This window comes from Silurus meridionalis, chromosome 3 (assembly GCF_014805685.1).
Source record: "Silurus meridionalis isolate SWU-2019-XX chromosome 3, ASM1480568v1, whole genome shotgun sequence".
Classification (NCBI taxonomy): domain Eukaryota; kingdom Metazoa; phylum Chordata; class Actinopteri; order Siluriformes; family Siluridae; genus Silurus; species Silurus meridionalis.
Genome location: NC_060886.1, coordinates 22,992,110 through 23,019,606, shown reverse-complemented (window position 1 = coordinate 23,019,606; position 27,497 = coordinate 22,992,110). Strand labels below are relative to the sequence as shown.

At 38.7% G+C, this 27,497-nt stretch overlaps 1 protein-coding gene across 7 annotated transcripts; it reads right to left on the bottom strand.

Annotated features, from left to right (window-relative positions):
• Nucleotides 1-82: 82 nt before the first annotated feature.
• On the bottom strand, nt 83-26,890 carry traf3ip1 (TNF receptor-associated factor 3 interacting protein 1). 7 transcript variants are annotated; one of them, XM_046845724.1, is made up of 17 exons: nt 26,630-26,890; nt 24,205-24,273; nt 21,424-21,585; nt 19,909-20,010; nt 17,597-18,116; nt 17,049-17,131; nt 15,606-15,629; nt 13,892-13,915; nt 12,890-12,965; nt 11,984-12,004; nt 11,761-11,845; nt 11,345-11,440; nt 10,772-10,907; nt 10,625-10,661; nt 10,435-10,511; nt 1,264-1,487; nt 83-650 (listed from the first exon to the last, which is right to left on the bottom strand). In XM_046845724.1, exons 1-17 carry the CDS (start codon nt 26,750-26,752, stop codon nt 488-490), a joined length of 2,022 nt encoding a protein of 673 aa, XP_046701680.1. In that variant the 5' UTR covers nt 26,753-26,890; the 3' UTR covers nt 83-487. The 7 variants fall into 7 exon arrangements, with proteins under 7 accessions (XP_046701680.1, XP_046701681.1, XP_046701682.1 ...); XM_046845725.1 differs by having other exon boundaries at nt 11,345-11,437; XM_046845726.1 differs by having other exon boundaries at nt 11,761-11,842.
• Nucleotides 26,891-27,497: the final 607 nt, after the last annotated feature.

Genomic DNA, 27,497 nt, shown 5'->3' with positions numbered 1-27,497 from the left:
AAAGCAATACCACATTTGTAGATATTGCCTGGAAGGTCTCTCTCTCAGTATTATAAATAAAACAGGACTCTGGATACAACACTTATGTACCCGCAAATGTAATTTTTTTTTTTTTTACTTTAGACATAAATCAGATAAAATCTGGACATTTTGAAAAGAAAATATATACCACATCATTATCATTGTGACCAAATATCCAATTCCCAATCAAACCATGTGTGCAAATCTGGGTGACTATTAACACAGTGCAGGAGTGGGTTTATTTTCTCCAAACAGATTCAGGTTTCAGGTTCAGGTAGTAACAGAAGGCACCTTTGACCGTCATGGAGATGTAAACAGGGTGACCCGATTTGCACCCATGCCGTCTTCCAGTTTTCAACCAACACCCGTGCAAAGTACTAACCATACTGGCACACCGTGAGAGCGTGGGGTGAATCCTCTTTTCGGCGTGTTCAGCGCGTAGAACCATTTGTTTTATTGCTTCTGTTCACGTTTGCGAGACGTTGATGCTGGACACCATCTTTCGAATCTTTTCTTCATTCTGCAGGATGTTGGATTTGATGGTGCAAATCTTGCTCTGCTGTTCTATGATGAGCTGCTCCAACTCAGCCAGTTCAGCCTTCAAGGGTTTCACAGCACTGTCGGTGATCCTGGTATAGACACACAACACAAGTTACACCCAATGTACAGTATATTCATACAAGATACATAGACAAGGACTAAAACATAATAAATGTGGACAATATTACAACTATATGGCAGACTTCAGTAGGTTTATATATGGTCAGGTACATACGTTTTTGGACTGTAAAAAATTTCTTAATTCTGTTTGGACAATTATGACAAAACCTAAAGTTATCATTGTATTTAAAAATTATACTTTATATTATTAAAGATAAAAATGACAGTGTCCGCTACGATGACAGTCAGTGTAACAAATAAATGCCAAGCAGTTATGTACGATTTACTCAGCTATAAATATATATTTAAAGAATATAGAGGAGTGTTGGAGGAAACTTGGAGGAGTATTATGGGAAAATATATTTAAAAAAAAAAAAAAAAAAAAAAAAAAAAAGGATGATGCTGCTGTTCACTATGGTAACTTTTATTGTATAGCAGGATTTTATAAGAGTGCTTTATTCTTCGATCTGATGATTCTTTTTTATTGTTATTAAAGGAGATTTTAGTATTTCATTCACCAATACTGAATTTCCAGCTTTTTAGAGTCAGAAGTAAAAGGAGAGCGAGAGAGAGAGAGAATACCTCTGTTCCTGCATCAGAGCCTCTGCATGTTCTTTGTTCTCACGTTTCCAGTTCTGCAGCTCATTCTGCATGGAGTCCATGTCCTCCTGGATGTAGTCCATGATCTTGCCTAAAGGCAAAGCACTGCGACACACATTCTGGACGGAGGTTCGTAGACGCTCGATCTCTCTCGCCACTAACTCGTGCTCCTTCTTACGAGCCGCCTCCAGCACCGGTGTCCGATCCTGAAAGACGCAAAAACCAGAGATTCAGAAATACCCAAAGTTCAGGAGAAATCTAATCCCCGAAATGAAAGGGTCTGATTGTGACAAAGTAAAAATGGACTGAAAAAGGCATAGTTTCCCGCTTGGGATTGTTGATTCCTATATCACAGACTACTTGAAAGTGAAAGTATGTTGAGGTCACAAGACCTCTTACTACACCATGCTCAAATTTAAAAGAATACATATTTATTGAAGTCCATATGAAATGTATTTTATTATTTGTAATTAGAATGACAAATCCACCACCCCTACATATTATAAAACCCTTTTCCTCTTTAACTCTATGCAGGATTAATGCTGTAGAAATGTGTACAATGTTTTGCTGTATTAGAATGTCGAAAAGAATGTGCTATACGTTATATAACTATGAATCGGCTGGTAATGACGGACAAGCCTCACACATTTTCAGAGTCGCATCTCATGGGAGGAAGCACTTCAAGCCAGTTACACAAACAAGGTTAGAAGAACACGATACCTAGCAGAAATGTGTTCAAAAACTAATGAGCCTGCATTTAGCCGTTTAAGATTTCAAGGCTAGAATTGTTTGGGATTTTAGGGCAGAAATACAAACCTAGCAATGTATATAAAGATCAAACATAAATGGCCATGAGATCTATAAGTGGTTAGTGAGGGCCTGTTCTGTATGCTGTGTGGTTTAGGGGTCCTGCTCAGCTCAGTCACTCCTCCTGGTGCACCACACACACACACACACACACACACACACACACACACACACACCATATATGTTTACTCAGCTGGAAGTGCAGGCTGTGTGTGGCACTAGGCCAAACAAGCCTCATTCTCACTGCCTGCCCACACACACACACACACCTTCACAATGGTCTGTAAGACATGAATAGAGCCTCGTTTATTTTAGTAACAGAGTATGGCAGCAAAGTTATTTTACAACAGTATTGAGTAACAACTACTTCACTTTGTACCTCTCTTAGGTTTTAGCTTAAAGGCTAATTTTTGTCACTCTACCCACACGGACACACACATTTGTTTGTGATGACGCTAATTGAACACAGGTTTCATGACCACGCAGCTTAACTAGCACACCTTCCCCAGGAAGACATGCAAAGGATGAAAACGTTTTATGGAAAAACAATATTAACATGACGATCAAAGTTATTTTCAATCTGAACGGGTCTCATAACTGCTTTCATTCATAACAGGTTTGTAGCCTTAAAATGTGCGTTAATTCACATCAAAATTTGTATGTGTCACACAGCCTATAACAAACGCAGCCTATGGCGTGGAAGGAAATGCTGTCAGTTGAAGAAATAGAAAAGGAAAATGTACAAATATTATATATAAAAGATATATTAGATAAATGGAGGACAAAATATAGACTATATGCAATACAATGCTGTGAAAGTTTCCTGTATGAAGTTCATAAAATGTCCAACAAGAATGCCTTTTTATTTTTTTGGATCTCAGATTTCCCACTCTAGTCTGCGTGTTAAGAGGGAAATATCTGCTGGTCATCAGCAAGGTGGGTGGCTGTGCTCACCCCTAAACACCCCCGTTAGACAAACACTAGCCAGCGTACTCAGCCCACTGTCAGTGGAGCACGGAGGCCAAGCATGATTTGGTCTATTTGTCGTACTACTGCACCTCAACCGTTTTGCACGAAATCTCAGTTGAAGAGGGTAAAAAAAAAAAAAAAGCAGCACTTTCTGTCTCAGTGGACATAAATCAATCGTTTAGAGGGGCCCTGTCGGGGTCTACAACCCCTTTGCGCTTTCCATCTCCTCCTTCTTTGCTCGGACCCAAGGAAAATATTTGTTTTGAGCGAGGAGGATGAGGGCAGGTTTTCCAATTAGCTTAAGGGCAGACAGACAGTAGCAGCGCAGTGAGACTGCTGCAGGTGGCACAGCGGGTGCTGGATGCCCTCGGCCCTCCCTTCTAACCTCACAGCGGGGCTGGGAACCCGAAACTGCACACAGACTCTGTTTACTCTGCTATGTGAATATAAGCCTTTAGTCGCAAACCTAAATTGCTTAATGAGAAGGTGTATGCAAAACTTGCATGGAACACAATAAGGTTAATAAACGAGGATGTATACTGAATCACACTCAATCCAAAACCATGACATCATCCAGCACTCAAAGAGTGATGCGGGAGTCTGGACAAGGAAAAAACATTTTATCACAGCTTATTGATGGACATGTATAATATTCTGTGGATACACATTTCTTACACATACATAATAATATAATACATTTTTCAACTATCAGCATGCTGCATGGGCCGCTATAGTATATAGTAATAGTAGCTATAGCTATAGTAACTGACGTATAGTTACTGAGTCATTTTTGAGACTATACCATAATGTACCTGTCATTTAAATAGGAACACCTGTAACATCTTTACTTTCACACAGTTATCCAATGAAGTGAAATCAGCACAGTGAATAAATTCATGCAGATATAAGTCGAGATTTTGCTCATGTTCACAGTAAAATTTGTAAAATATTATATTATTAACAGTAGTAGGCTTGTTGGTGCCAGGTAGATTGGTTTGAGTATTTCAAGAACGGCTGATCTCACAGGGTTTTTGCTCACATCAGTCTCTAGAGTTTGTGCAATTCGCTGTTCTGTTCTCCTGAGCATCAAAATTTTCAAGGATAGTTATCTACTGTTACAGCCACACAGTGAGAGTACCCTTACTGGATGGGTTCAGTTGGGGTCTTGAAATGTAGCGGATCAAAAAAGTCCAACATTACACAATAAAATGTAGTAAAGTAAATGTTTTCCAATAGCAAAATACCCAAAATACAAATACTGTAAAATATACTTGGGGTAATAATGGTGTAAAACTTTCACCTGATCTTTCCCATCTGAATTTAAAGATTTATTTTTTTTTGTATACAATGGGATACTTCGACATTAATAAGTTAGTTTTGAGCGATGGAATGCTATAGACGTTTTACTATGACTGACAAGACAGAGAGAAGAAATTGTTCCTTCACTGCTTTTAGGTAATTCTTATAAGCAATATAATAAAGTTTTTTTGTAATTCTAGTGTCATTCACGACTGCCTTCAAACATGTCCAACGTATAGGAGGCGATGCAATTTCTCATCCCCAGTAGTTAACAAAAGCTTACGGCTGCAGATGATTTGCTAATGATTTCAATCATTCATTTAAAGTGAAACATATCTACTGCATACACCCCCTTTTAACCACCTTAAGTAAGAGTCTCTCACACACACACACACACACACACACACACACACACACACACACACACACACACACACACACACACAGAGCCACCAGAGCACCATTCTGCTCCTGTTGCTTACATTCTCGAGTGAGGCTTCATGGTGGGCTCCTAAGAAGAAAGATTTTTAAGCTCTCCTCCGGAGTTTCCTTCATAAGGGAAGCCCACGCCCTGTCCAGCTACATAATAAAAATAGCAGCATGGTAATGGTGTGAGAAAAGGACAGAGTCCTGAGTGTAGGCTGCAGCAGGGTCAGCTTATCCCCGTGAGGATCAAAGCTGACATCACTACCCTGACCTCACCGAGCTCCAGGAGAATCACACACACACACAGCTGGCTACTGTTCAAGTGTCCCTGGTGTAGGAGCCAGTCATGTGAGACAAGACAATTCTCACAGCTGAGGGACAACAAGACAGGATCAATACCAGCTAATGCACGATTTTTCAAAAGTAAAAGCTAAATGAATGCTATATATGTTATATACGTTTACTAAGCAGTTTAGGTAGGCATCTCCAGTGTCAGCGATTTGTAGCAGTCAAATCATTTTTTGTCACGAAAAAGACTTTACGGTTTCTCGGTCTTATTAGTTCAAGAACCACTGACGTTTAGCCGTTATAACATAGAACTTGTTTTGCGGATGTCCCATGACAGGAAAAAACTTGGATAATACAAATGATGTGGCATTCTTCAACAAATGAAAAAGTCAAGCCTGGTCAGTATAAGAGGAATGCAATTATGAAAGATGACCAAGATGACATCAGAGGGAGCTTCACATCAAACCATCAAACCATCCTTCTGCTGTTTTATTCCTCACTTATCAACTATAAATTGATCCTGATTCATTTTTAGTCATTTTCTAAATCTCTACTGATTTCTTCTCCGAAAACTGAACACTACAGTGCGATGAAATGTCGCACACAAGCTTCCACAAAGGCATGTGTTTATAAAGATAAAGGCCTGAAGAGATGTAGATTTATTTTCCCGCTTCTCCTGCGACGAATACGCTGGCCTTTCTTGTGTGTGTGGTGCTCACTCAACACCCATCCATTTGTGTGCCATTGGGTTTATTTATACATCGCCAACCTTCATCAAGGCTAATTTGATGGCATAAAAAAAAAAAAAGAGAAAAGGGGAGGGGGGGGTCGCTTATAAAAACGCAGCTGCTGCGAGGAGCCGAATCTGTCTAAATAAAAGGACGCCTTGCGTCAAGTATTTTATAATAATATACATGCGTGCAGGGGGTCACTGATGAGGTCGGGCGTAAAATACACAGTGCATTCTTAAGGCAAACTGGATGTGATGAGAGACAGAGAGACATTGTAGCTTAACCAGTATCAGTACCAGTTATTCACTTCCAGTCTCTTTCTTATACGACCACAGAACATTTATATTAAAGCCCACTGACATGTAATGTACATTAATGTAAAAAAAATGCATGATATCAGGATAAAGGAAGCCTCTGATTTATATGTGGATTAAATGTGTATAAAGGAATGAGAAGACTTTTCCTATTGTCTTTACTTACAGTGAATAGGTCAGGATTTAAAAATAAATATAATCTACTGTGATGAAGCTTAAAAACATCAACACTGTAATTATAATTAATTTATATATCAATGATGATCAGAGAAAAACATTCTGAAATGATCCAAAACAGACGCCATACTCGAGTTATAAGCGTAAGTCTAGAGGATCGTGGAGGATAAGGAAGCTCAGTATTTAGGTTTTTAACCCTCGACGTTCCACTAAGTTTAAAGGGGAGCTGTTGCTTTATTAGGCTGAACCCTCGCCCCTTTCAAGTCAGGAAGGAAGTCATTGTAGCTTGTTTTCTATGCAGCTGACTGGACGAGGGAGGTGCAGTGTGCTAGAACACGCAGCCCTGTTTGGAAGTGTGCTGTGTCCTGAAATCAGCATTGATGCCAGTGCAGTCAGAGAACTGATGAAGCAGCATTAAGTGAATTAGGGGAGCGCTTTGCGTGCTGCTCGGATTCCAATCCAGAGTCCGGGCCGGGAAATCTAATTCGATTATTTTAGGAATGAAAGGATATCCAGACTTATTTTGAAATGAAGAACCTAGAAAAAAGGAAAAAAGGGATGTCTTGGAGTGCCAGCAGGAATGTGTGTTTACATGGCACTGCTAAAGAGTGGAGCAGCCAAGCTGAAACACACACAAAATACCGGTCCGGTTTATGAAGCACACAGACACACGGCATGCATTTCTGCGTGTCGGCACACATGGCAAAGGTCAAGCTGAGGCTGGGGCTTTCAGCATGAGCTGCGCTACTAAACAACGCATCCATCAGACCAACAGTCACACTCAGACAGATGTGAGCCCAGTGCGCACTCCAGCAAGGTGGACCACCCAACATTGTGAGCACGGTACAGATAAAAAAAAAAAAAGCACCTCCCAACCAAATAAGTGTCTAAATATTGACTGCGGGAGCTGGCTTAGAGAAACCTAGTACAACAGAGCTTGAGGAACAGAGAGGGCAATGGAAATCATATGCCACTGCTTCTGAAAAATATATTCACTATAAAGTATGGAAAGTCCAGTTTATTGTTACTACATGGTAATGGAGAAAAAGAAAGTACATTTATTGTCCACATGCGTGTTGGAGCAGACAGAAGGGCGTGGCCTCGAAAAAAGAGATTTTCGCTGAATTTTAAAAATGAAAAATACATTTTTTTCTGTATTAGTTCTGGTCGACAATAAACCGAGGCACATTGCTGACAATAGCTGCTATTTTATAGCTGAAAATAAAACTGGCTGATCAGTTTCAATTAACAGCATGTCAAAGTGTTTTATTTCTTGTATACTACTGATATTTTCCAATGATCATATACTTCTTTATTTATAACCCTATCATATGTTTTAACAGTTACATTAAATGCTGTGGAACATTTTGAATACATTTCTGCATCAGAAAACTAAAAGCTTTACCTCTGACTGTTGACAGTGGAGACTCCATTTTCACATAAAGTGTGCACACTGGTGACTCTTTTCAAGAAATACTAATTAAATGTTTTGTCACAGAAAGCTGCACTCCATCAACAAATATAGCCATTTCTTTTAAAAGATCGGTTTATGTTGAGAATTTGCACTGCTCCTTGTGCAAGCTGCTAGTATTAAAATAATAATATAATAAAATTAGAACAATTATACCTACATTACAGCTGACACTACTATCAGAGTTGTGCTATTGAGTATTAATAATCACCTTTTGCAGTGGCAGGCAGTCAGGGCCTTCTCTGCTGGCCTAAACACTATCAGAAGCACTGACCCACATTTACACCCTAAATTCTAATATTTGTTCAATGAAATTGTGATAATTTATTGCCAACAGTCTATTCTCTTCAGTATTTCTCTTGGCTGCACTACTTCCAGTATGTGTATGTTAGATTTTTTTGTCCAATTAGATTTCAGCCTCTATGTGTTGCCATGTCAATTTAATCTGCCCAAGGCATTCAAAATCTGTACTGCTGGCCTTTTTACCATTGAGAATATTATCAATGGGTCTGTTACTTTAACTAATCAGATTTCATATTCGCCTCACAGGGCAGGTAGCTGGCCCAGAATATCGTCAGCATTTTCCCGTCCTCTGACTGGTTGGTCAGAGGGAAACTGTTACAGCCAAGCTGGACTGGCAAAACATGTCTGTAGAGCAATGCACACATTAATACATCTGAGTTAGACTTTTTTATGACTACGGAGGAAGAAAAATTGATTTGGTCTCGGACATACTTAAAAATCCATCTTCTAGAAAAGCTAGACATCCTGAGAAGAGGTCGGCCAACCCTGAAGCTAACAATGAATACGAGCGGTACCACTGGATTACAACCTTTGAGGAGCGGTGCAAATTATGAGTCTGCATCTCTGGTGAGTAGGTTGTATTTTATTTACATTTTTTTACACATGTTTTTGTCATGTTATTAGACAAGTATTGATTCAGAACTGCTCCAGATGATGTAGGTGCACAGGTGCGGATACAGTGTAGAGGTTTGGAGCTTGCTTTAGTAAAATGGTATTCAACCTCCATATGTGAAATGCCTCTCTCTGTAATGCCATGCGATGTTAAATTGCGTTTTTGTATTGTATTGATGGTTTCTATAATTGCGACGTGATAGTGGTGGTATTAAGAGGTGGATTAAGTCGGGTAAGTCCCCACTGAAGGCCCAGGTACCAAAAGCACGGCCCGCCACTGACCTTAAATTCAGCCACATTGTTTAATGAGATAAAACAGGAATGGTGTGAATGAGAAGCAGGACGAAAATTGGTGGCTTCAGACTTTGCTATGTAGGGAAATTTTTGCAGGTTTCGTCAGTGTCAGTGCAAAATTACACAACTAAATTTCACTTTATCAAGAATGCAACTGATGGACAAACACATTATTTTTAAAGTCTTTATATTAAGCTTTAGGAATTGAATGTATTTCTCTATTACATACTATTTTATATAACGTGTATATCTATTAATTCTTTTGGAATGACCAAGCGAACATTCTGTTCTGCTGTTTTTATTATTTTTCTGAAAACCTGATCCTCACTTTTTTCCATTAGGGAATCACAAAATGGTCAAAATTCCCACTACATTTTCAGTGAAAATGTTGAACTGTGATAACCCTGAAACCTTTCAGCCCATCAAACTGCTGTGACTTACCAAGCTATGTTTTTTAACTGATCAGACATTATTTTTCATATTATAAGTATAAAAGTATATCCCATTCAGAACCTTCAGAGCTTGACTCAGGAAGTGTGTGATTTCAAACTCCAAAAGTAAAAACTCACACTGTGTGTGCAAGGCCTGAAGGCCCTGTACTATCCTCTCACATTTAATATACATGTAATACATGCACACTCCATCTCCATCTCTCTTTCCATATTTCTTTCTTCTTTCTCTATCAACTTACCACTCTACCCTCCATCTGAATTTCTACTCGTGTTATTCCATTTGTCATCTTTCCACCAGTTACTATCTCTCTGATTCTCTTTTTTTCCCCCAAACCATTTTCAAGCTGATAAAAAGGTTTTTTACACTGGTTTTATCAAACTAACAACAAGGTTCATAATAAACTTTACCTATAACACACATTTTGTGTGTTCTTTTCAAGTGAGCATTGAAAGCCCTGGGCAACACTTAGGCCTTATGCAATTATAAAATATAACAAAACCTGTCCTAAATCAAAACCATTTTCACAAATGACTCTTCTAACTGTACCTACACCATTCCAAAGTCGAGTTTCTGAGATTTATACAGATTGACTCTAAATAAATAAACTCCACTTTCTGTTAGTTGTCACATTGGAACACACAAAGGGGTGAAATATGTGAAAAATGTGATCTGTGGAGCCCTGAGGTTTTTACGCTAGTCGCTACAGTTACAGTAAAATACACCAGTGGGTCTGAAACCACAAATTGCCCTATTCCAGTCTATTTACAAATTTGCTTTCTTTGGTAAATAAGTGACTTGCTGGATACGGGGTTTTAGCTAAAAAGCCCCTCTCTAAGGTCCTGCATTTACTGAAACAAACAATCACTGTCTGGATGCATACAGTTTGAATTGCACTTGCTCATATTTGTGGAATGCCATCGTAAAATAGACTGCTTTGCTGTACAAGAACGCCTGGCACAATACTGACATCTAGTGGAGATAAAGCTTTGTCAGCAATAAAATGTTCTACCTGGTCTTTCGACTTTATAGCCGAGGGTGAGGATTCATAATCCTTCTTAGTTTCCAGGATTTTCCTCACAAGCCCACCTTTGAGAAGAGAGAAATCAGAAACACCAGAAAAGAATGAACATGTTAATTATTTACTTAGACTATCAGATCAGCAAACAGCTCATGGCTTTCACAAGGGGGTTACCACTCACCGTGTTTCTCATCACCTTGCAGTTCAATTGATGGACCCTGAAAAACAGATTTATCACCAAAAACATGAATACATGTTTATTTATTTAGAATATATTTCTTTTTGAAGTTCTGAAGTTTTTTTGTAATGCATCTCAAAAAATATTTACTATCTCTAGCTCAGGCATGTCAGGGGGAAGTGGACCAGCCTCCTCCACAACAAACTGCCCATCTTCATCATCCTCATCCTCCGAAAGCTTTTTGCCATCCATGATGACTGCAGAGGGAGGCTTGGCACTGCCCAGTCTGCAAACAGGACAAAATGGTTTTGACATGAAAACAAGCTCCTGATTGGAACAGGACAAATGCTAGGATCACCAAGAAAAAACAAACAAAAAAAAAAAATATGTAAATAATAATTATTATTCTTTTTGTTTAGATTCAATTTTTTTGAGTGGTTTAATTTTGGGAAAAATTAATCCACAACATTTTTATTGTATAATATATTACTTTTTTACAGAAATTCTTAAATAATTATTACATTCTATAGTCTTTTTTAAAATCCTTTCATTCGCCTATAGCAAAATATCATCAAACCACACCAGATTACACTACACCTCACTTGAGCAGTCCATTAAATTAGCCTCCGACTGCACAATATCATGTTTTGTGCTTACACATTGCATCGAGTTTTGTCTATAATGAATTCAATCATTATTCGAGCACAGCTGTTATATACTCACCTATCCATTGGGCCTACATCAGTGTAGCTCTCCTGCTTCCTCACTCGGGGTGGGGCCGGTCTCGCGCTACTGGGCCTTGCTATCCTCCTGCTGCTGCTTCAAGAAACCACACTGCCATTATTACACCTCTGTATAAGGCTAAATCCACAACACTGCTGAAAACTTAAAAGTGGGCATGGTGCTTTATACTGCAGTCTGCTAAACTGTGTGGTGAAAATACAAGATTTACATGAATTATTTACAGCACCAGGCAATCTAATAACACTGTCAGTCTTAGACAGAAAAAAGCTCATCAGCTCTTTGAAACTGTTCCTAACATGGTTAAATCTCAAACAGCAGTTTCATGAGAAAAGTCCAATAAAAGACAAGCACTGCTTTAAATAACTGCTATTGACTATTTGATGAGACTAGCTGACCTGTGGGTTGTATGTGGTGGTAAAGCATTTGATGCATCTCCATTTTCAAGATGAACTGGTTTATCCACTGGAGGGTTGTCACCTGCTAAAACAAACATGTTAAACATGAAAACATGTTAAATATAGCTTTCAAATGAAAGACGCCTCACAACTCTTTTTAGAGACTTCTAATAATGATAATGACAAGGTGTACAGGTGCTCTAATCCCATAGCAGCTACTCACCTCCATCACTGTCTGATTCATCTGAGAATGAAAGTGAGAATAAGAAAAAAAAAAGGACGAAAAGAAAGAAAGAAAAATAAAACGATTTAGACCTGCAACCATACTAAACCATAAATAAGCTTTCATTGTAATGAGTGGCTTTTTGTTGTTGTTGGTTGTTTCCATTAAGATAAGTGGCTGCTAGAGATTTGAAATTTGCTAGAAAGTTGTAATTCATTTTGCTTTTGAACTATTAGACAAAAAGTAAAATACTCATGTTTGTATAGCTTGAAATGAATCTTGTGCTTTTGAGAAAGCTCAGAATCACGATTGCTGCATAGTGAAACTTTTCTTTTCTTCTCTCTTAATCAGCCACTTCCTACTAACCAGATTTGAGAATTAAACTACACTGTGATATAAAAACCAAAAAAAAAAAAAGGGATTGTCTTCATCACAGTATTGGCATGAAGAAGCTGGTGTTGGAAGTATGATGAGTTGCTCAGTAGCTCCTGGTTCGATAACCTCAAATGACTGTTTAAGACTGTAGAAAGAACATTACTCATAATCTTACACTCCGGTGCTCATGTTAGTTCTCACTCTCCAGTGTTCTGTATTGTTTAAAGACTATAATCACACTGTTGATATCACCCAAATGAGGATGGGTTCCTCTTTTGAGTCTGGTTCCTCTCAAGGTTTCTTGCTCATAACATCTAAGGGAGTTTTTCCTTGCCACAGTCACCATGGCTGCTCATCAGGGATAAATACACACTGTTCACCTTAACTCTTAAATTCTGTAAAAGCTGCTTTGAGACAATGTCCCCTGTGAAAAGCACTATAGAAATAAACTTGACTTGAAAAAATACAATTCTGACAGCTCTAATAGATATCTAATATATGTAATCTTTGTGTGTTAAATCACTGAGTTACCTGGAGCTCCTGATTTAGGCCGGCGTCTCTGTCCCTTGGCAGAAGAGGGCCTGGGTATTCTTGCAGGACCATCCATCTAAACACAGAGACATGAAAGCTCAATCACAGTATCCCTTAGGCAAAAGCTGTCATTTTACATGACATAGGAACCTATTCTCACATTACAGATTTGACTGTATCTAATACTAAGTAGTGCTTTAAAATGACACAATAGCAGATGAAAAGTTCAACCTGGGCTTCCTCAGAGGATAAGAGAAGGAACATGAGCCGGCTTCAAAACTCTGGACATACACTATAGTTTGTTCTGAACTATAGTAAATAAGAAGAAAGCTTGTGTAATATAGTGCAAAGCATGATCACTTCGAACTTTAAAGCTGTTTCTTACAATTTCTTACAATTTTTACACAAACTATGGGGAGAATGTATTAGTTTAGGTGATAAATTTCATTTGTGTTTAAAAACAGAACTGCATGGTGATGTAGGGTGGTGCCTAGAGAACCATAATGCAGGGTATGAAACAAAAGACGACCAAGCACAAAGTCGGAAGGAAGTTATTAGGGTTATTGCCCCTAACAGACTCAATGCTGCAGTTGTTTTTTTAATGGCCTCTAATCCAGGCTAATTCTCTATAGAACAAAATTATTTATCTAAAAGCAAGAGAGGAGAATGTGATGATAAAAGAAGGATTAGCAGAATGGCCATTATTGGAAAGATCAATACCAAAGAGATCATTATTGACTCTTTTTGAATGCATTAAGTTTATAAATGCATTAAGTTTATAAATAAATAAATAAATAAATAAATAAATAAATAAATAAATAAATAAAAGAGAATTAATCCTAAAATGGGGAATGAAAGTATTGAAAGTATTCAATTCACATGTAAAACAGACTGAAGAGCAGTTTCAGTACAATGCCAAATAAAATATTATATATATATATACTTCAAAAATGAATAGTCTCCATACTGATGTTTCAAAGGACAGGAAGCTGCAGTAATTACCTGGTTTGGAGAAGCATCTGATAGCTATGTGAAAGCAAAAAAGTTAAACGAATATAGCATAAACACAAAAAACAGTCTTTTAATACAATTAAATATATAACACATCTTCTAGCTGCAGCTAGCGGCTACAGTACCATAAACAAAGAAAAACTAGTCGGCTTTAGTCTAACCAGACCACCACTGGTTGCACAGCTCAAGGAAAGTCATATTTATGAGATGGTAGAATCTGACTACCAATATTTAAATACACTATATGGACAAAAGTATCGAGACAGCTGACAATTCTAGCCATATGTGTTTGTTCTTCAAACTTTTATCACAAAATTGGAGGCACACAATGTTTTTGGATGTGGTAGCAATACATTTTCCCTTCACTTGAACTAGGAGACCTAAACCTGTTCCAGCATGACAGTGTAAAGTCAGCTCAATGAACATATTGGTTCCATGGGTTGGAGTGGTAGATGTTAAGTGGCCTGCTATAGAGCTCGGACCTCAACATTTGGTATGAATAGAATTGCACCCCAGACCTCGCCCTTCATCAGCACCTGACTTTACTAAAACCCTAGTAGGTGAATGAGCGCAATTTGCAACAAGCACACTCCAAAATCTAATGCAACATGTTTGCAGAGGAGTGGAGATTATCATAACAGCAAATGGGGAGAAAATTCGGAAGGTTTAGGAGGTTTAACATATGAATTGTAATCATCCTTTTTTCCATATAGTGTATGTTAATCTTGCTTTTAAGACTGTTATGAATGTACACTGCCTGGTTTCGCTTATTCTGTTGGGGAAGGTTGTGTATCTTCACACATTAATACACTACTTTACATCAAGACCACTATACATCAAGTACACTTATTTTCAACTTTTTTTCTTATTCCCTTCTACAACCAGGGCTGGTAATTAAGGCTAATACATGTTCTTCTGGACCTCTGAAGCCAGCCAACTAAATGTTTTTGATCTACTGGACCAGGGTTGATTAACACAGTGGTCCCCAACCCCCAGGCCGCGGAACGGTCAATTGGTACGGGGCCGCATAGAAAGAATACATAACTTACATTTTTTCCGTTTTATTTATTATCTGATTCGGAACGATGTTTTATTTTGAAAAATTACCGGATTCTCTCCGCCACATCTGTCTATGACTCACTCTTGATGCATGTCAAGGTGCTTGCCTTGTCTTACCTCCATCCGCTACCTTCTTAAAGAGGCTGCTCCGGCCGGTAATAAATAATACATTACCCCTAAATTGAAACCCCAAGCTAGCAAATTGAACAAAAAAACAACACAGTGGATTCACGTTTATTATTATATTTAGAAAATACCAGTCATATCACTCTTGTATTTATCCGCCACACCTTAAAGGCCGGTCTGTGGCGCAAAAAAGGTTGGGGACCACTGGATTAACACACTCAGAGGTATGTGCTATTTACCCTCTTACACATACAGAAGCTCACAAATGCCTGTGATTGGTTCATGTTTCATCCTCTGGATTAATGCTTTCTGTTGTACCAGTTTGGAAGCTTGGCTTGCTGCTTTATTATATACTGAGAGGAGTGCTCAACTTCAAATCTGCAAGCAGCACCTTACAAAGATTTCCCAAAACTGCTATCTATTCCCACTTACTCCATTACAGAAATACAGAACAAAGACAAAAAACAAAGACAAAAAAGCAAGCTGCAACTGAAAGACGATAAAGCAAATGCTAATGTACCTCATCTAGGTCGTCTCTTTCAGTCTTGAGGAATAGAGAAACACAAAATTGTGGTTACAGAAATGTCAGGCATGAGTCACTGCAGCTCCATGACATAAAACCTTGATCCTGAATGAAATTCTCTATAATGAAATTCAGCTATAACTACAAATAAAGAAGTGGACAAACTGGACAAAATTGTTCAACGTCTACCGAATTCTATATAATATACCCTTGTATTTAAAACATTATCTAGAAATATGACTTTTAATGTAGAACTATATATATGACTATAACATTATCATGAAAAACAGCATCACAATATATATTTCTGAGATTGAGATATTTTATACATAATTTTCTCGTTAGTATTCAAATTGATATGCATTAAAGCATCATTTATGTTTGGAAATGCAACACTACTGTGTTGCAATTTGTTATAGGTACCTATAGATCATGATGCACATACCCCATATTGACAAAAGTATTGGGACACCTGACTGTTCCCAGCCATATGTGGTTCTTCCCCAAACTGTCACCATAAAACTGGAGTCACACATGTATCTCTAAATGCAGTAGCATTCAATTTTCCCTTTATATAAACTGAGACCCATACCTGGTTCAGCATAGCCCCTGTGCACAAAGCAAACAAATGCTGGCAGCACCCCAGGCCTCCTCACATTACATCAGTACCTGACTTCATTGAGAGTATAAATCTCCACAAGCACTTTAAAATCTAAAGGAGCATCTTCCTACTAATACACATGTGTATGTAAATGTGTGTGTGTGTATGAGTGTTTTACATTTAATATAAAATTTTCAAATATATGATCTGCTTAACTGTTCTTATTTCAGCATACTTTAGCAAATATCTTCATTTCAAATATCTTCATCCTATCAATTATGAGGATTTTCTCCTTTTAAGAGAAACTCTTAAAGCTGTACATAAAAACGCTAAAGAATCCATAGTGGTAGCATTAGCTGCTAGCCACTTCCTGGATAGCGGCTAACATTAGCGCTATGGATTCTTTAGCGTTTTCATGCATGCGCAAAAACAAATACCCCTGTGTATGTTTTGAATAATAATAATAATTTTAAAAATGCATTTAAAGTGCGAGGCAGAGACTAAACACAGTTGAGGTCCGCCTCTTAATACGTTCCTGAGGGAACTCAGATTGTAACTATGTTCCGCAAGTGAAAAGGATTGCATTTGGTGCACCTTTGTACCGAACCGAAAGCCTTGTACTGAAAGATTTTCGGTATGAATACGTGTAACGTTACACCCCTAATATATATTGCATATTGTGTATTGTAAAAATTATTGTTGTAGTGATATTTTGTCATATCCACTATCCACATATCCACCACTGCATGGAAAATTTGAACATATTGCATGTGACAGAGAGACTCTGTGATTTATTACATTCAGGAGTACTATTATAAAGAAAGAGGAAAAAAGTTCACCTCCACTGGTTCAGCTTTGTGATTTCTGTCCAGCTCCTGTGGGTGAGATTTCTGCTTGTTCACTTCCTCTGCAGCTCGAGTCTATGAAATACAACATGATGGAAGTCAGAAGATAACTACTTGGAAGCTCCAACCAATCTGGCCATTTACCTCTGCCCTCTCCTATCAAGACGTTGTTTCCACCTTTAGAATGGTCACTCGATCAGTGTTTTTTGTTTTCCACACCATTTTGTATAAACTCTAGAGACTGTTGTCCCAGGAGTTCAGTAGATTGTGAAAAACTCAAACCAGATTTTTGTTTGTAACCAATAACCATAGCATTAATCAAAGTCACAAAGATGATGATTTTTTTCTTCCTTCTGACATTTGATGTAAACTTTAATCAAAGTTCTTGATTTTTCTGATTTTGCACATGATTTTGTGAAACTGCTTTAGTCCATTGTTAAAAGGGCTATACAAATAGAACTGAATTGGACTGAATTAATACAGGGCATTGAAACACACATGACAGTTCGAGAACGTTAAAACAGTAAAGAGCAAGACTGACCTTTTCGCGGTTTTCTCCTTCTTCTTTTCTTCAGCCTCCTTCTGAAGCTCTCGCTCTCTCTCTCGTTCATGCTCTTTGTTTCGGTCTCTTCGCTTGTCCCTCTCTCGCTCTCTGTCCTTGTCCCGCACTCGTTCTCTATCTTTGTGTGAATCTCGCTCCCCGTTTTTCTCTCGTTCTCTATTTTTGTGTGAATCTCGCTCCCCGTTTTTCTCTCGTTCTCTATTTTTGTGTGAATCTCGCTCCCCGTTTTTCTCTCGTTCTCTGTCTTTGGTCCCACCCCTATCTCTGTCCCGGGTCTTCTCTTTTTCTTGGTCCCTGACTCTATCCCGATCTCTGACTTTTTCTTTATCCCTGTCACGGCTTTTGTCTTTATCCCGATCTCTGTCCTTTGTCCTGTCTCTTTCCCGGGTATTTTCAGTCCTCTCTCCATCTCGGTGTCGTTCTTTTTCACTCCTCCTCCTGCTCTCCTGGTCCTTGGGCAGGTCTGGATCTTTAAGCTCAGTGTTCACACTGATCTTCTCCTGCACAATACCAGAACCAATGCAAAAACAAAACATCAGCAAACCACATGCTATATTAGTATATATTTACACGTGTAAATACATACATTTGGATATACTGTTGTTGTGCTGTATTGTTGTTGTGCTGTAAATTCAAAATGTTGTTAAAAAAATCGTTAACGTTTATTTTACCAGAACATAGTGCATCTGGAAAGTATTCACAGCATTTCACTTTTTCCACATTTTGTTTTGTTACAGCCTTGTTCCAAAATGGATAAAATGTATTAATTTCCTCAAAATTCTACAAACAATACCCCATAATGACAACGTGAACAAAGTTTGTTTAAAATCTAATTTATTAGAAAAAAAATACATTTAATTTAAATGTACATAAGTATTCACAGCCTTTCTCAATACTTTGTTGAAGTTCCTTTGGCATCAAACAGATCTCTGGCTGGGCCACTGAAGGACATTCACAGAGTTGTCCCTTAACCACTCCTTTGTTATCTTGGCTGTGTGCTTAAGGTCGTTGTCAGAGGTCCAGAGCGCTCAGGAGCAGGTTTTCATTAATTATTTCTCTGTGCATTGCTGCACTCATCTTTCCCTCGATCCTGACTAGTTTCCCAATTCCTGCTGCTGAAAAACATCCCCACAGCATGATGCTGCCACCACCATGCTTCACGGTACGGAGGGTATTGGCCAGGTGAGGAGCGGTGCCTGGTTTCTGCCATACATGACACTTGGCATTCAGGTCTTTCTCATGGTCTGAAAGTCCTTCAGGTGCCTTTTGGCAAACTGTAGATGGGCTGTCATGAGCCTTATAGTGAAGAGTGGCTTCCGTCTGGCCACTCTACCATACTGGCCTAAATGGTGGAGTGTTGCAGAGATTATTTTTCTACTGGAAGGTTCTCCTCTCTCCACAGAGAAATGCTGGCGCTCTTTTTAAAAGTGGCCATCAGGATCTTGGTCACCTCCCTGACTAACTCCCTTCTCTCCCATAATCGCTCAGTTTGACCAGGTGGCCCAATCTAGGAAGAGTTCTGGTGGTTCCAAACTTCTTCCATTTACAGATGATGGAGGCCACAGTGATCATTGGGACCTATAATGCTGCAGACATTTTTCTGTTCCCTTCACAGACAATTCCTTCATGAATTGGTTTGTGCTCTGACATGCACTGTTAACCGTAGATCTCATATAGACAGGTGTGTGCCTTTCCAAATCATGTCCACACAACTGAATTTACCTCAGGTGGACACCAATCAAGTTTAGAAACATCGCATAGATGATCAGTGGAAACAGGAGGCACTTGAGCTCAATTTTGAGTGTCATGGCAAAGGCTGTGATTACTTATGTACATGTGAATTTTTTTGTTTTTTTATTTCAAACAAACTTCTTTCTCATTGTCATTATGGGGTGTTTTTATGTAGAATTTTAAGGAAATTAATGAATGTAATCTATTTTGGAATAAGGCTGTAACATAACAAAATGTGGAAAGATTGAAGTGCTGTGAACACTTTACACATCCATTGTATGACTGTAATGTGTAGGTAAATTAGCTTCGCAAAAGACATGCTAACGTGGTAGCATCCATCCTTTTTTCCCTTATTTTGCACATCAAACCATTCAGGGTGGCAAAGGATGCTATTACCACTAGCAAAATACCACTTACAAGTGCCACCATGAATTCAGCAGAAGATTTATTATTCCAGTTATATAAGAAAAGCAAATGACTCATTATTCTGTCGAGATTACACAAGCCTGATGTTATTAGTGTTCTCTGTGCTTCCATGTATGCAAATATCAGTGTACTTACTTCTCTGTTCTCTTTGCCCTGAGACCTTGAGGTGCTGGCTTTCCCTTTTAGGTCCACTTTGTCTCCCGCCAGGACATGCCTTACAGCCTCATCACTGGACAGCTGTGTAAAAATAACTGTTTTACAAATCTTGCCAAAAGTTTGGAAACAGCTAGTCTTTTATCCATTTTAAGACACCTGTACTGCGCATGTTCCTTTTGTTTATAGGCAACAACTATGGACAGTGAACGATAAAAAAAGTTCTGTGGACAGATGAGTCCAAATTTGACCATTTTCTCACACCCACAGTCAAACACAGAAGTGGCAGTAAATCCCACTAACAAAAGAAAACACCTTTTTCAAGCGTTTAAGACGGACTTTTGGAGAAAGTAACTGTCCAGATGCAAAGAGTGTGTAAAGCTGTTATTCATGCCATGAGAGGATTTTTCAATGAAAATAAAGTTAGATTTACTACCTAGCTTGTTGCATATCAACAAAAGGAACAGTATTGGTAAATGGTTAGACAGATAGATAAACTGATAGACAGATAGTAAAGACCTTGATAGACAGGAAAAAGTCAATATATGGATGGAAGAAGAGATGAATGGATAACTGTGTTAATCCCTGAGGGAAATGTAATTATCGCACCAAGCTGTGCACCAAGCAACAGCAAGAAAGCAGTGAGGTCTAGTGTTTGTTAATAATTATTTGCCTAATGCAACAGCTCCTCCATTTTAAACCCAATGAGCTCACAGTGATATTCACTTATTTTCTGTTTGCTCAGAAGATGGAGACTAATTAATATAGTTCACCTTGATAATATGAAGTAATAGCAACTGCTAGCAGAAGCAAATGCGAATTCCATGTCATGTCATGACTTTAATGAAGTGGTAAAAAAACTATATGGCTAAAAGTATGTGGGCACCCTAATCATCAGAATTACATTCACTTGTTGAACATCTCATTCCAGATTTAATCTCTCCTTGCTATTATAATAACCTCCACTTTCTGGAAGGCTTTCCACAAGATCATGGAGCATTGCTGTAGCAAATTCACCTAGCATAAATGTGTTCAGTGGGGTTGAAATCAGGGCTCTGTGAAACACACTTCAAATTCTTCCACTCCAGCCTTGACAAACCTTGTCTGGAAGTCACTTTGTGCGCAAGGGTATTGTCATGCTGGAACATGTGTGAGCATGTAGGGAAATTGTAATGCTTTAGCTCTCTAATGTGTGTTTCAGTATTCGTGGCAACAGTTTGGATAGAACCTCGTATGTATGTGATAATCGGGTGTCCAAATTCTTTTTGGCTGACAGACTACACTGTCATTCAAGTCTTAAAAATTCTAAAACAAGAATCACTATACTCCTGTGATGGGACATTTGGCATTGATTCATTCCCTTCATAAAATCTAAGGTCACTAATAACAGTTTATGAAAATATAATTGATAAATGTGTCATTCTCTCCTACTGAAGCCTGAAGAGATGCTGAATCGAGTTTCTTTTCACAATGAATCAGATGGCATTTTATCCTGACCTTGTTGAGGCAGCACTTGGCAATGGCCTGGAGCAGCTCGTTGGTTTTCTCGGGTTCGTGGCCGGCCACTATCCGTGCAGGCTTAGCAGCCACGGGTTCTCCACTCACCAGCATCACGACGTCTATGACCTTCTGGAGGAACACAATCTTCGAGTCCTTATCCTACAGGGCAAAGAGAACACACAACACCCCATATTCAGACACGCTCTCTATCTCTCTTTAAACCCAGGACATATTTGTATTCTTAAAATGAATTGATTTGTAATGTATGCATCAATCTTGAAGTCTATCCCCATTAAGACTCATAATAACGAATGCTTCTCGAGACTGCAAATGGACCGTATATTATGATACAGTGCAATTGTCCATGTTCCCATTAGGAATCGATTACAATTCAGCCGACTACTAATGAGCTTAGACACGCATCACAGACAGCAGACGTTATTAATCATGAGTCATTACTACAGACTACAGGGCATAGAGTTCATAATTCGATACTAGTCGATGCAACATTTAATCATAGAAGAGTATCTAAAGAGAAGTCATCTAATACAAATCTACCAAGCGTCACTAAAGCCCCTGCACTGCTCTCTCAGGCTAGACCCTTTAGACCTACTCAACACAGAGACAGAGGGCATCCATAATGCATGCAGTAGCATCAAAGGATTTGGTTCCTTTCGCACGTCAAAAGAGATCGGGTGTGAACGGTTTTTATCTCGTGTCGCCAGTTTTTCAAACTCTTAACTATTCTGTTTTTCCAGTTTTCTTCAAACGGCAAAAGAATGTTAAGAATCTGTTCCTTTTTACAGGGTCACAGACGGTATTTTGTGTTTAGCTATACTGGTTCCTTGCCTGAATCTTCACACTTCCTGTGTGAATAATGAGGTGTTATCAAATTCAGAGTTCTTTTATGCTTGTCCAGCTTTGATGGCCCTGTGCCCAGATTCCTATTCTTGGCTAACAGGAGAGAACCTGATGTAGCTCATCTGCATTAAGGTTTGCCATGAATATTGAGCTGCTTTTCTGATCACTGCAAGTTGCCAAGAGTTAATTTTGAGTTAGCATAGCCTTGCGTAAACCGTTACTATTTCCATTTATACAAGAGATTTCTTGTTCTTTAACAATATGATGATAGGTACTACTACTACTACTACTACTACTACTACTACTACTACTACTAACAATAATAATAATAACAAAAAAAAAGTTTTTGGAGCTCTATTTTATGGTTTTGGAATTAAAATGCAATATACTTTTCTAGATGTTTTTTTTTTGTTTGTTTGTTGGGGGGTTTTTTGTACAATTTTGAAAACCCTCATTGATACTTATTTAGTGCCCCAAATCGAAATGTTTTACGCAAAAAAATGAGAAAATCGTAGATATTCTGAAATAAAGCTTGTATTCTACTTCTGCTCCTAATTGTTTATTAATTGACGCATAAGGAAACTTGCTCGGACTTACTTATATAATTGCAATACATTTCTGCAATTCTATTTAAAAGATTTTCCAATGACGTTTACAGCGTTTGGCAGAGCAACTTACAGAAATGCTTTGGAGTCTCTATTAAACACATCAATCATGCTGGTTCACTAGATCACTTCAAGAACTAAAGTGTCATCAAGAACATTGTGTTTATTAAAAAAAGAATAATAATAAAAAATAAAAAGCGAACAATCTAACTTTAATTTATTTACTTTTCTAACAATGATGATTGAACACTAACCCTTAACTTAAACTAATCTCTAATGTTATAGTATTGCAGAGCTGTAAACCTTAAACAAAAACCTCAGATGCCTGCAGATTTACAGTTCAATTAGCATTATTATTATTATTATTATTATTATATATTATTACCTGTTTTTAAAAGTATTCTAGTAAGTCGAAACAACTTCCACATGTTTTTTTAACCTTTTTTCGAACAATAATTGTTCATTATCTGCTAGCTGTCTGTGCTCTTTAACTTTTATAGAGTTTTGTGGGTGTGGCTATTAATTAATGATATGTCATGCTTTACATGTTACAGACAATCAACATACACAAAAATAAGATGAAAATCAGAAAGAAACCTTTTCTAAATTAGGCAAAATATTTTTTTGCTTTATGCAAACGTTTACATTTTCAAAAATATTGATAAATCAAGCCAGTGTGGAAAACACCCAGCCCAACTTCTACAGAACAATATATGGACACTATATGGACAAAAATGTGTGGACACCTGACCATAAAATCTATATGTGTTTAACATCCCATTCCAGATTTAGTCCCCATTTGCAGTTTTAATAACCTCTACTCTTCTGGCCAGATGTTCCACTAGATTTTGAAGCGTGCCTATTGAGATTTGTGCTCATTTAGCAAAAAGGGTGTTAGTGGACGTAGGGTGTGGAGGCCTAGGGTGCAGTCAGTGTTTCAATTCATCCCAAAGGGGTTTTTCTTAGGGCTGTGGTTAGATCTCTACACCAGGCCACTCAAGAACCTCCACTGAAACCCATGTAAGTCATATCTTTATTTATATCTTCAACAGGTAAACTGCTATGCTGGAACAGTTTTGGGTCTCTTAGTTTAAGTGATCGGAAAAATGTGATTTTACCATATCCAAAGACATCCTATATGGTTATGTGCTTCCAAACTTTGTGGTAACAGTTTAGGGGTGATGCACATATGGCTGGAAAAGTAAGATGTCTTAACACTTTTGTCAATATAGTTCATGTTGTCTAACATTGCTTCATCTTGATGTTTAATACTTCACATTTTTCAAGCATAAAAACATCACCCAGAACTTACCTTGACATTGTCTGATTTCATCTCTGCTTCTCCATAGAGGCCCTTCATAAAGCCTGTGGTGCGAATCACCTGACAGAGGACAGAACAAATGGCAGATTAAGACCACAGGTACCAAATGCAAAAATGTGCAGTCAGTCAGATTCTAGTGCTGTTGGTTTTCCCACAGGCAGTACAGTGGTCTAATCCAACAAGAACCATGTCCTTTGTGTATTTTACATTTAATAAGTGCACCAAGTCAAGTCAAGAAGCTTTTATTGTCATTTCTAGCTGACACAGTACACAGTGAAATGAGTCAACATTCCTCCAGAACTCTGGTGCTACATTAAACAACATAAAGCGACATCACAACATTAGGTTTCATAACAGAACACAAAGCAGAGGACTAAAGTAAGTGTTTTTTATGTAGTGCAAAAACAGCAGTAACAGCAATCGAGAGGTGCAAAAACAGGATGTAAACAGTATAATATGATTAAATATAAATATATTATAAATATAAGATGGGTGGTGGAATGGATTGAGATAAGTAATGAGTGTGTGTTGAGTTTAGGTTGTACAGTTCAGTAACACACAGTTGAGTAAGTGTGTGTGTGTGTGTGTGTGTGTGTATTTTGTACAGTTCAGTTCTGTGTGTTGATCAGCCTGATGGCTTGAGGGGAAGAAACTGGTGCACAGTCTGGATGTGAGGCCCGAATGCTTCAGAACCTCTTTACTAATGGCAGGAGGGTGAAGAGTGTGTGTGAGGTGTCTTTCACAATGCAGCGTGTGGTGTAATTGCCAACAGCATTGTGGACGACCACATTAAAAACAAGGAGACGTTTATAACTTAAGCATTTGCTTTCACTAAAGGAGATTCGATACAAGTTTTTACTCTGCGTTCGCTTCCTTGATGCCCAGTGATCCTATATTATACAAATCTCTGAATCCTGTGTCCCTGTCCAGCATGAAGAAATGCTTTGTGATTTTCCTGCTAATCCACCCATAATTCAGTGTTACCTTCTGGTTCTCCCTTTTAGCTATGCTGCCATAGCGAGTCTTGCCGGAGTCCAAACTGCACAGTGACATTAACTTTCATACAACAATAAGGACACATAATAATCCTTATCCTTCTCTTCCTGTCAACCCTCTTCTCTCTCTTTTCTCTGTCGAGTTAAACATGCTCCTGAGGTTCCAGTGACCACTGTTCCTGCCCCTCTTCCCTCCGTGGATCTTCCCACTTCGTCCAGGCCTGCCTCTGGATAGTGTTCTCTTCAATTGGAGGTCACTCTGTGTAGCTGGGGACGGTTTTTCATCAACGTCTCCCATGAAATTCCAGGAGTAAGAACGGGAGCTTTGAGGATGGATGTTGGACTGTAGTTAATGTCAACAGTCTGCTACATCGACTCAGGACTACAGTTTGCTTCTGATCACCATCACTGTACCCCGCAACATCAAATATCTACTACAAATGGACATTCGGTGCAACCCAGATGAGGATGGGTTCCCTCTTGAATCTGGTTCCTCTCAAGGTCTCTTTCTTATGCCATCTCGGGGAGATTTTCCCTGCCACAGTCGCCCACGGCTCGCTCATCAGGGACAAACTTACACTTATAAAGAACATTCATTTTTAACATTATCTGTGTAAAGCTGCTTTGAGACAATGTTCATTGTTAAAAGCGCTATACAAATAAAAATTAATTGAACTGAATTAATTCATCTAACTACTAGATATGATATGGCAAAGATCTCAGCCGTTTATGAACTCTTGGCCTCCAGGGTTGGTGCTGGGAGCTCACTTTTACTGAGTGGGAATTGGAGTAGAAAAAAAATCCCCTACCGACAGACTGACACCAAAAGCTGCGTTGTGATTGGTTTGTCGCACTCACAAGCCGTGCGCCCATTGGACAATCAGACATGGCAATCAAAAAGCAGCAAATGATCTCCTATTACCCAGTCCAACCCCCCAAAAAGGCGGGGTTTCAGTAAATATGGGCGGAAAAACAACTATTTGTTTGCATAACCGTGTCCTGAGAGATGCCTAGCAACAAAAAAAGACGCTAGCTGAACAGGCCCATGGATCTCTGTAAAGTCTCATGAGTAGAATAGATCGGAAATGAAAAGGTGAACCAGATAGTTTTCATACTGTTATCCAGTGAGAGGATAAGAATCTTCTCGGTGGAGAGAGAGAGAGAGAGAGAGAGAGAGAGAGAGAGAGAGAGAGTGTGTGTGTGTGTGTGTGTGTGTGTGTGTGTGTGAGAGAGAGAGAGAGAGAGAGAGCGAGAGAGAGAGATCAGATCAGATCAGATTAGCACACACTAATCCACATAGACGGAGAGTCTCAGGAGAACTCGGGACTGTGTTAAATGCCTGTATGTCTCTCTTATGGACGATCTGCAGCAGTCTGTTATAAATGAGGACACGGGGTGTAGATCAGACGGAAGAAACTCACCTCGCTCACTATATCGTGCAGGTACCGAAAAGGCGGCTTGCTCAGCAGTTTCTCAGTTAGCGGGGGTTTCTTTATCACTTTGCCCAGTGTTTCCTGCGTCTTTTTGGCCACTGACGCGTTCATCGTTCGTGCTTCAGGCCCCTAAAGCAGCTCCTACTCGGAAATGTTTAGGCTACAAATAAATAAGCAGATCTGCACTCGCACTTCACAGTCTCCTCTCGTTGCCGTGCAATCCCACAATGCACCACTGCGCTGTCGTGCGCGTGCGCAAAGCCGCTTGGTTGTCAAGCGCAGGGAATCTCCATGGCAACAACTAACAACTCCGAGACTGGAAAAAAATTTGCATAAAGAGCTGTTTAACATAATAATGAAAGTAACTACTTCTCCTAATGTTAATAATATTAGAATTGTTTAACTTTATTGATTATTTTATTTAATTGATTTTATGTTCTACGATTATTATTATTGGTAGTAGTAGTAGTAGTATTAATTACATATATTTTTATATCTGGATTAGTAAGGAGGAAGTGAGAGCAGCTATCATAAAGATGAAAAGTGGAAAGTCAGTTAACCAGATGACATACCGGTAAAAGCATGGAGATATTTATGAGAAATGGCAGTGGAGTTTTTAACAAGATTTTGGAAGGTGAGAGGATGCCTGAGGAATGGAGAAGGAGTGTGCTGGTACTGATCTTTAAGAATAAGGGAGATGTGCAGACCTGCAGTAACTACAGGGAAATAAAGTTGATTGGTCACATCATGAAGTTATGGAAAAGAGTAGTGGAAGCCAGGCTGAGAGAAGAGGTGACCATCTGTGAGCAACAGTATAGTTTCATGCCGAGGAAGAGCACCACAGATGCAATATTTG

Coding starts and splice junctions, on each gene's coding strand:
- traf3ip1 (XM_046845724.1), bottom strand. CDS start 26,752: ATGAACGCGTCAGTGGCCAAAAAGACGCAGGAAACACTGGGCAAAGTG. Junction 12,966..13,891: donor CAGATGCTTCTCCAAACCAG/GTAATTACTGCA, acceptor CTCTGTGTTTAG/ATGGATGGTCCTGCAAGAAT. Junction 651..1,263: donor GCTCTGATGCAGGAACAGAG/GTATTCTCTCTC, acceptor TGTCTATACCAG/GATCACCGACAGTGCTGTGA.